General features: G+C 44.8%; 1 protein-coding gene across 1 annotated transcript; it reads left to right on the top strand.

The window, feature by feature from the left end:
- The first annotated feature begins 5,455 nt into the window (after positions 1-5,455).
- Positions 5,456-9,965, top strand: ZDHHC12 (zDHHC palmitoyltransferase 12). Its single transcript, XM_031601673.2, has 5 exons — positions 5,456-5,718; positions 5,968-6,104; positions 7,073-7,159; positions 8,368-8,534; positions 9,132-9,965. The coding sequence occupies exons 1-5, from the start codon at positions 5,634-5,636 to the stop codon at positions 9,439-9,441; spliced, it is 786 nt and encodes a 261-aa protein (XP_031457533.1). The 5' UTR covers positions 5,456-5,633; the 3' UTR covers positions 9,442-9,965.
- The last annotated feature ends 254 nt before the right edge of the window (positions 9,966-10,219 follow it).

Raw genomic sequence — 10,219 nt, 5'->3', positions numbered from 1 at the left:
CTGTCATTTGAAGTGCTCACATCTCCTTCTAAGGCTGAGGAGTTTCTAGGAACCCTTTGGAATACCATCTCCTAAAATAGCACCTCTTGTTCCACCCCAACATCTTCCCCCTCCTCTTCTGGCACTACTCTTATCCTACTGCTAGCACTAACCAGTGCAGTCCCACTCCCATCAGCAGATTCACTCCAGTTTATATGGTTTAGAGGAGAGGAGAGTTCCCACTAAGCTGGTCACAGAATGGCCAGATTTGGAAGGGGCCTCAAGGATCATGAATCTCCAACCCCCTGGTCTTCACCTGTAAAACCCCAGGCCTACAGAGTCTTAAAAAAGCCAAGGGCCAAAGGTTGCTTCACAGCCAAGCACTCAGCATCATGTTGTGCAGTTCATGCTCAGAGCCCCACTTGTCACAGTTCTTTCATAATTCACAGCTCTTCCCTTAAAAGTGGTTTTGAAAAGATTTTATATCTGTAGTGAGAGGAAATTGTGGCCATGTGTGTTAGGACATTTCAGGCCTCTGGGATAGCACAGTAACCATTGCTGCTCTCTTCCCTCATTTACATTGCTTGCTGCTATGACTGAGGTTCTTCTGATGCTCAGAGCTAATGCTGTCATTGCTGAGCATGTTATGGACAGATCCTAGGGACACAAACTGACACTTTAAATGACAGAACACAGCTGCCCTGGAGGGGTTTACTTTTTTCTGCCAACACGGTGTTATCCAATGTCTTTTCTTCTCTCTTTTTAACCATGTCATGTTTTGATATTGTGAGATCTGTACTTTTTCTTTGAGTATTTTTCAAACTATATATATATATTTTTGTGTCACTTTTGAATTGTTTTCATACAGTTTGAAAAACTTGACAAATTACACTTTTTTGTGGTTGTTTGATTGAAATGTATTTTTCTCTTTTATTCCTGTTCCCTAAGAATTTCTGTCCCTATAAGCTTTGAGACAGAGATGTTTATTTCATGATGTTTTCTGTGTAATGCTTGCTAATCATTCTCCTAGATGCAAAACTAAGAGCAGCTGCATATACTGCTGACCAGCCTCCATGCACTGCAGGAGTCAGGCTTTGCTCACAGTATTCTCTATTTAGTGCTATCCTTTTGAAGTCATCTCATGTGACAGTGCCACCACTAGATTTTCTTCCATTCTAACGTCCACGCAGTGAAAACTTCCACCACTAAAATCTTGAATCAAGTGACAAAAAAACTCTAGTGATTCTGACAATGTTGGCAAGGTGGGATTGGAGGAGATGGGGAAACATCATGGATACACTAAGTGTCAGAAACCTGTATCCTCAGAATGCAGCTGCCCTGCAGGAGAGGCAGCTGGAGCACATCTCAGCCTTGCACTGAACTGTAATCTGCCAAGTAGGCTTTACTCTGAGATTTTGACAAAACTACTTCAAGGTTAATGAACAAGTGATGGCTTGGTTCCATCAGCCTCAAGCCTGAAGGACCCCAAACATTCGAAGCAATCCCTCTGTAAGTTGAGCTGTTACTGAAGTCACACCTGCTGCAGCTGCACTGTGGTATCACAAACTAAGAAACCTTTGTTTCACATAGCAAAGATAACTTCTGTTCTCACTGCTCACGTATCCTTGTGTACCTGAGTCTGAACCAGAAAAAGATTTCTGGTTCCCAGGAATGTGGAGATTAATGGAGTCAGGCCAACCTGACAGAAAAGTTTAGCTCTGTGAATCTGCCACTTAACCATAGGGGGTAGGGAAAATTATTACTGGTCTATTACAGCTAGCTACATAGAATTATAGAATCCTCAGAGTTGGAAGGGGCCTGTAAAGGCCATCTAGCCCAACTCCCCTGCAATGCACAGGGACACTGCAGCTAGATCAGATCAGGTTGCCCAGGGCCTGATCCAGCCTCACCTGGAAAGTCTCCAGGGATGGAGCATCAACCACCACAACACAGCACTAGGTAACCTGTTCCAGTGCCTCACCACCCTCACTGTAAAAGATTTTTTTCCTTTATATCCAACCAAAATCTACCCTCCCTGAGCTGGAAATGTACAGTTTAGAAAAGAACTGTCCCACTCAAACCCCATACTGCAGAGGAAGGAGGCTTCAGTTCCACACACAAGATTAGAGAAACCAATCCTGACCAGAAAACTGTAACAGGGTTTCCAAATGTAAGGTGAAAATACAGCTGGAAAGAAACTCACAGTCTGATCAAGTATGGCAGAGGGACTCCTTATGCTTTGCAGTTGTTGTCTCATTCACACTCTCATTCATGTCTTTATGTTTACATTTGCCTTAATATTCAAAAGCTGGGCAGGCAGAACATGAACCAACTCAGTAATTCTCTGCAGAGACTACTGAACAAAGAAACCCTCTACCTCCAGTGCAAGTAGTTTCCTTTCTGGCTGGAAGATGCCTCATGGTTCAGTGGCCCAGCACAATGATGCAGCAGTCCTCAGCACGCAGGGTGTCAGGTGTCTGCCATTTTCCCTGGAATAGACATGACAGCAAGTTGGTGGGCAGCTTTCCACAAGTGCTTCCATTTGACAAGATCCGTGGGAGGAACTGCTTATACAGATTGGCATCTGTGCGTATGATGCTTAACATGTAGCAGTACCAAACTTTCTCACTGAGACCATGCTGAGAAAGTTTAGCACTCATACCTGTGGCAATTATTAACAATGCAAATAATTAATCTGACCCTTCTGCATCATAACTGTTATCGCCCTGCACCTCTCTGCTAGCTCAGATATTATCTGGTCAGCACTGAATCCTACCCAGCCTTCTGTTTGAGTTGCTTTGGTCTCTGCAAAAGATGAGGGGAAGAAAAGCCTTAGAGCTGTGAGCTTATTCTATTCATCACTGGAAGAAGATGATGAATTATCAGGGCAGCAGAGGAAGGGGCACTGCATGCAGGCACTATTCCACAAGAAAAAATTTCCTGAGACTGTTTAGGAAGACAACTGCCACAGCTCAGGTGGAGGGGGTGGCATGCACTGGAAAAAAAGACAATAAAAATTAGGGGAAACAGCTGATCTCCACGACAACCATCTGTACAAAGCAAAGAGAGTAATGGTTGTCAGGGAAGGATGAAAAAACGGCACTTAAGAACAGGAATTAGGGAGATTTCCTGCTTCACTGAAACATTTCTACTCTGACAGACTATTTTGGCTTCAGATAATTGTCACTGATTCTTTCTGTAATTCCTTTTTGTTAAGAAAAAAAAAACGGTTTTTAAGCTAACCAAATAGCTATTTCCACATTCTGCACACAGAAAATAATCTCAGTAATAATGAGCAAGCTTCTGCTTTTACTCCGTCCCTTGACCTGCCTGTGTTGAGAGGCCTGGTTTGAACGTTTGTACAGGGTGAAACCAAGCAAAAACCAACAAAAAATAAAATCATGCACAGTTGTTGCTTCCTTACAATTCTGAATGAATTAACTTTTCTGTTGTATCCATTGGGATACTCTCTGTGTATTAAACCTAGTGCTTAACAATGTCTTTTTCCTTTGGTCTATGAGTGTGGATTACATAGGTACATTATTGGTCCATTTGCTGTCATATATTTCATTAAAAATGAAAGGAACTGCCATGTGTTGATTGTGCAGTTCAGTGGCTTTTGCTTTCATCACTTTGAGGGATGCAGCACTGTTTGTCAATAGAAAAGAGACATGGAGAAAGAGAGTATTGTTATGAAATAATGTCAGAGGGGAAAAAAAGAAATCAGAACAATATTTGACTGTACAGATTGCCTCTGAACTCTGTAAGGGATCTGTGGCTGTAGCATTCTGCAGCCTTAGCACTGCGAGTGGGCAGAAGCTGAATACTTAAAGAAAAACTCTTTTTAGTTTAAAACAGTCAACCTGCTTTAAGGCCAGCAAGACTTCCTTCTTAAGACACTGATCTCACAAGAGTTCAACTCCCAGTTAATCCAGTGGTCACTGTAAAACCTCTGAAGGGTCAGACTCTCAGTGGCTGAAGCAAGAGAAAGAGTTATGTAAAACAGAACTACGCACAGGGAGCTGAAAATGGACCACACTGCAGAGAACAGAGGTATCTTAGGCTTCCAGCAGCACGACATTCCTCGCTGGAATGCCATAAGAATCGAGATCCTCTGCTCAGAAACTTACAGCTCATAGAGGGTTTCTAACCAAGCTTAACTTCAACCAGCAGCTCTTTGGGTTGAAACCCTTGAGGCAGAGATAAGCTCTCATTCAAGACAGGTTTCAAAGCTATGAAGAACAAAAAAAGCATAACATGCACCAAATTATTCTAATCACAAAAAGAGAAAGAATACATCCCTTATGACAGATTATTCTGGAATATCAGAATGTTTTTGCTTTGAAGTGGGTAACGCTGTTACTACTCAAATTGCTTTCATTAAGCTTTAAAGTTCACACCGCTCCACAAAGAAAGGAAAAAAACTTCCCACCTTTTTTTTTCCTGGTTGCAGACAGAGACTGATGTTACTGTTCTGAGCTCCCTACTGCTCTGAAAGGTTTTCTTTGAACAGAAAGATTTTCAGGATATTTAAAGCACGCAGACAGTAGCAGGGCCACCTCCAAACTCTCAGTTTTGACAAGCGCTGATCTCATCCAGGAGGTTTCTGAGGGAGGATTTCTGTAGGTTTCTGAACTACCTAAATAATTAAAAAGAAACAAAAAAGAAAAAAAAAAGGATTCGAATAACCATTGCAAAGGCAAATTCAGGCCATTCTCACAGAATCATAAAAGTTAGAAGGTACCTCTAAGACCATCTTGCCCAACCATCAGCACCACAGCCACTAAACCATGTTCCTGTTTTTATTAACATTCCAATGCAGCTGTCTTAAATAAGTAATTTGTGTCACCTGTGCAACCAGGTGCTTCCCTGGAATCAGCAAGTGGCCTCTGACATTTAAAACAGACAGAAATAATCCAACGGTCAAACAACACCAAGGTATGGGCTGCTTTCCAGGGGCAGAGGATACAATCGCAAAGAGTGGGATTCCTCTTCTGAGTTTACTGGGAGGGAAAGTAACAAAAGCAATAAACAAACAAACAAAAACCCCCACTCATTTCGGGATTTCTACAGGTTTTTGGTGAGCTCCATCTCCTCAGAACAGACGCAGAGGGTACATCTAAACAAGCAGAGACCAAAGCAGGGTGCAATTTGGAGCTGCAGATGGCTGTATTTCCTTCCAGAGCTGCTAGGAGAGCCCAGGACCCCTCAGACACAAACGCCTGTGCTTCAGACGTCTGAGCTGAGATCAGATCCCACCTTGGCAGCCCCACCAAAGCTCCGCCACGTTACGAGCACCGCTAACAGTGCGTTCTGCTACGGACGTTTCTGAAACCACCCGATAAAATAAACCGGCAGCGTCTCACAGAGCCCCTAACGCACAGCTGGTCGGACCCCCAGCACCGCCGCGTACGTTTAGCAGCCCTGTCCTCGGCTCTAACAACCCCGTTCCACCGCAGGGCCGCGGTACACGGGGAAATAGGGCTGAGGGGCCGCGTAGGGCAGCACGGTGCGAATGGAGGCGGGCAGCGCCCGAGCGCTACGGGAAGGAGCGGAGAGAGCGGCGCGGCGCTGAGGGGAGGGCCGAGGGGAGGGGAGGGGAGGGCCGGCGGCACCCCGCCTCGCGGCGCTGCTCCTTCCGGGCCTGCGGCGCCATGGGAGCCGGCGGGCTGTGGGTGAGGAGCGCCCACACCGCCCTCAGCGGGGGCTTAACGCTGGGGCTCTTCCTGCACCGCACGGGTGAGGCGGGGCCGTCGCAGCGCCCGGCCGGGAATTGGGGGAGGAGGGGGTCGGTGCTCTGCGGGGCGGCGGTGCTGCATGACGGCCCGCCCGGCCCCGCGGCTGCGGGGTGGCGCTGGGGGGTCAGGCGGCTGTGGGGGCTCGGAAGGCGTTGCTGTGGCGGGAGGAGGGATGCGATCGCGGGGTGAGAAAAGCCCCGAGGGCTGTGCCGGGAGCCGCCGCGATCCTTTGTATGGGATTATCTTTCAGATCTGCAGAAGGAAGCGGAGCGCGGAGCCGTGCTGCAGCCCGCGATCTTCGTAGCGCTGCTCGGGTGCTCCGTGCTGCTGTACTTCAGGGTGTCCCTCATGGACCCGGGCTTCGTTAGGGCTGAAGAGGAGGCAGAGGTACATCGCTGTGTGCGTGGAAGGTGCTGGGGCTGCGCGGTTTTTTGCTACATAAGAACAACTTGAAATGATTTCCCTTGTGCTTGGCGCAAGGAAAACATGTGCAGCCCGTCGGGTGATGAGGGCTGCGAGGCTTTGGCTCATGTTCTGTAACAGGAAGGGTTTGCAGCTTCTGCGTGCTTCTGTTACCCCACGTCTCCCTTAGCCAGCACCCTGTGCCATCAGTCTGTCCTCTTTCCTCAGAAGCAGCTTCGCCTCTGAGGAATGCAATATATTTGGAATATGGAATATTTACATCTCGTATTTTATGCGAGGCGCTGCTCACTGGTATCAGCATGGAGAACCTGGACTTGAAGGCCAAGCTTAGAAGAAAGTACTCCCTGCAGCTGTATTTACTGCACTGTGTGTGGATTTGCTGCAGCGGGGCAGGTGGAGGTGCTGAATAACCGAGGTGTATTCTGCTCCAGGTTCACTGCTTTGCTGGTTGCGTGGGACAAGAGATTATACAAGGCATGGCCAGTTTTAATCTTCCATTGTTAACGTTGACATTGGCTGTGTTATGAGTAAACAGCACTCTTTATACTGAAGACACCGTGATTGTGTTTGGAAGTGAAGTCTAGCCTTGTTTGTTTATGTCCTGAATTGTACTTGGGATCTGTGTGGTATCTTGTCCACAATTATTTCCGCCTCTATACAAGTGTTCTTTTGATGGTTACAGTAGCCTTTGTCTCTGCACGTACCCTAAGTATCTGCAATGGAATTTCATGCCAGAGTATTTGTGTAGCAGTTTCTGTACTTTGCTAGGAATTATTTTGTTTAACTTTCCTAATGACAGAGATAACCAGCACTATGTAACTGTCAAGTAAAAGGATCCAGGTAGCTCAGCCTTGCCAAGCAGGCCAATAGCTGCCATTCTTCAGACAGCAGCACAGAATACATCTTTCATTGCTCCATTTATTTATTTATAGGCAGACAAAAGTGAAGAGCAATGCATGGTGATACCCCAGGTTTCAAGCAGTGTTAAGATGCGGCGTTGTGGCTACTGCATGGTGAAGGTAGGCATCAACACTGTGCTAGTAGAGAATACTCAGCTATTGCTGCTTAGTGGTTTGGAGGCATGGCAGAGCTGACCAGTTAATTCTGGCACAGTGTCATCCTGATGCTGAAAAACCCACTGAGGAAGCAAACACAACTTGTTGACAGACCTCAGGTGCATCCTCAATAGAAGAGTGATCCAACTGGACTGCGTGGCTACAGGTGTAATGATAAACAGTGGCATGTCTGCTAATTTTCCAAGGTTGAAACAAGTCCCTGATGAGTCATATAAACATGGATCTTCTTTTCACATATTCCACCATGGGAAAATTTTGTTCAACATTCTTACTGCCACATCAACCAGACCTCACAGCACTGCCAAAAAGGTTATTTTGAAGGTATCTTGATAGGGAATCAGAAAGTCTGTTAGGCATTATATGCAGAACTGCTGGTAGCTGTGAGCTTGTTTAGGGGTCTAAAAACAACAAAACATTAGAGTGAATTGTAAAAGAGTGCATGAAGGAAAAATTAAAGCAATTAAATTAGCTCTTGAAACAGTTTGCCTGAAGCCTAGAAATGCCTATTTGTACAGTGATCCTTATCAATGTAATAAAATCCAGCATTATCCCAGCTCCCATAAATTCCTGAAGAATATCTAGCGAGAGAAATCAGCTTATTGCAAGAGGATATTGTAGCAAAACACACACACGTTTCAAGGAGCAAATCCTAGGAGGCACAGTCATACTACTTGCCTCAGCTATATATTGTATCCTATCTGCTCTTGGCACTTGAGCTGTGCAAGTCTCTTTTATTTCCACAGAAAAGGAGAATCTGTCCCTCTGCAATCCCCTGAAGACGTCCCACCCCTGCACACTTCCTTCAGCAGCAGAGGTCCTAGAAGAACTAGGAGCACCCCTCAACACATTGCTCACACTTTCCTAAATAGACTGATTTACTTAATATTCCTCCTTTGCATGCTCAATTTCCTATATATAGGTAGATAATATATATGGATAGTGTGGAAGAGTCATTTAATTTAGATCTCACTCACTGGGATCTGTGCTAAGGGAGTCTCAATCCCCTTCATTTGTCTCAGCCATGCTGATATTGTTCTGTTATCTCAGAATGGAGTGCTTTTGGGAAGTGGATGTTTTTGCATAATGCTTTTACCAAGCAGAAAGTTTAACAAGACTGGATTTATTGCTACTGTTTTGTTTTTGCTTTGCAGCAACCAATGCGAGCCAAGCACTGCCAGCTGTGCCAACGCTGCGTTCGGCGCTACGACCATCACTGCCCCTGGATTGAGAATTGCGTGGGAGAGAAGAATCACCCCCTCTTCATAGTCTACCTTAGTGTACAGCTTGTAGTTCTGCTGTGGGGAGGACATGTTGCTTGGTAAGGCCTGGAAGCAGCACTTTGACCACTGAACTTAGGAGTCTTGGTGCTCCTGGAGATCGCCCTTAAGGGGTTTGTGCAGAATGTAGCAGTGACTGGATCGGCTTTGTGTCTTCACCCTGATTTGCATCCTAAAGATCAGCTTTTCTGAGCCTTCTGATCTGCTGAGGAACAACACAGCTGATCAGTAGCTGAGCAGGATCTAATATTTTAGGTTTCACTGCTTATCTTTGTTTAGAGGTTAAATTAATAGAATTAACAGAAGTAGAAGAGCAGCTGATTTTGCTTCAGTTATTGTAATACAATATTTATGAGATTTTTGGAAACTCCATCTGAGTTTCAGCCATGGACCTATTCAGGAGAGGAGTCAGCTGAAGATGACTGCATCTTTTCAGCTGTTAGGTGAACCCATTGTCTTTTAAATTTCTTAGAACCTAAGGCACTGCTGTTGCAATCTGTTAAGAACTTACAATATATAAAATGACCTGCATTACATGATGATCAGAATCTCACCAGTTATGAATCAAATTAAATATGACGCTTGGTTTATATAACTAGTTTTCCATGTTTAACGTTGACTTTATTTCTCTTTAAAAGGTCAGGCCTTTACTTTAAACAGTCCTGGGAGTGGCTGCGGCACAACATTTTCCTCCTCATATCCTTCCTCCTGATAGTCATATTCACCATTGTTGTCTTGCTGCTGCTTATTTCACATCTCTATCTGATCTCATGCAACACCACCACCTGGGAGTTCATGTCGTACCACCGCATCTCCTACCTGCGGCACTCTGAGCTGGAGAATCCCTTTGACCAAGGAGTAATCCGCAATCTCTGGAGGTTCTTCTGTTCATGCCATCTCACTGCATGGGAGAAGATCTATTTTCACAGGAGCAATGAACCTGTCTAGTCATAGTGGTACCTAATGAGTAAAATGCCAAAAGACAGCTGCAGGTTGTTGGATAAAGCTTTGCATACGTTGCTTAGAACTTTAATACATCGCAGATTATGCAACATGTTCCACAACCTGTCCATCCATAAAAGCAAATCAAGAAGGATAATCAGGGCTATTTTTTTTATATATGAATAACACTGTTAAAGGGGAGGCACTGGTTCTGAGGTGCTCAGAAGTTCTGATGTCTTGACCAAGGAGAGATATCTCTTTAAATACCCTTCCTTGTGTTAACTTGCATCCTCACCTGAAGAGATGCAAGAACTGCATGACAGCCTTGTAAACTTCTGCTCCCCAAAGTTTCCTCTTCATTTGCTGCTAAGGAACAGCAGCTGTTACCAACAAACCAGCCAGAATCAATACAATCCCTGTGGCCTTTCTTCAGCATAGCTCTTACTGTGAAGAACCACAGTGCCTTTTGTCAGTAATGTTGGATACATAAGAGAAATATTTGAATAAATATTTGTACAGTCAAAAGCAAATTTCATTTTGACTACATGCCTAAACTGCACACTTCGAGGTTTCATAGCATTAACGTCCATGAGAAACAGCTGTAAGGCACCAAATTCAGCCGAGATCATTAGCTTTTACCTTTTGATGTCCTGATCAGCATCCTAACAGGTTTTTTTTCCTTTAAGTTGATGGTGGTCAAAAATTCATAGGGTATTTTGAATGAATTCAGCAAAGAATGATGTCAAACAGTTTGGACAGAAGAGCAATGCTTGTCTATAGAGTT

Source organism: Phasianus colchicus, chromosome 19 (assembly GCF_987193195.1).
Source record: "Phasianus colchicus chromosome 19, bPhaCol1.hap1.1, whole genome shotgun sequence".
Taxonomy (NCBI): Eukaryota; Metazoa; Chordata; class Aves; order Galliformes; family Phasianidae; genus Phasianus; species Phasianus colchicus.
Note: the sequence above shows the minus strand (reverse complement) of the source record. Positions and strands in the feature narration are given on the sequence as shown.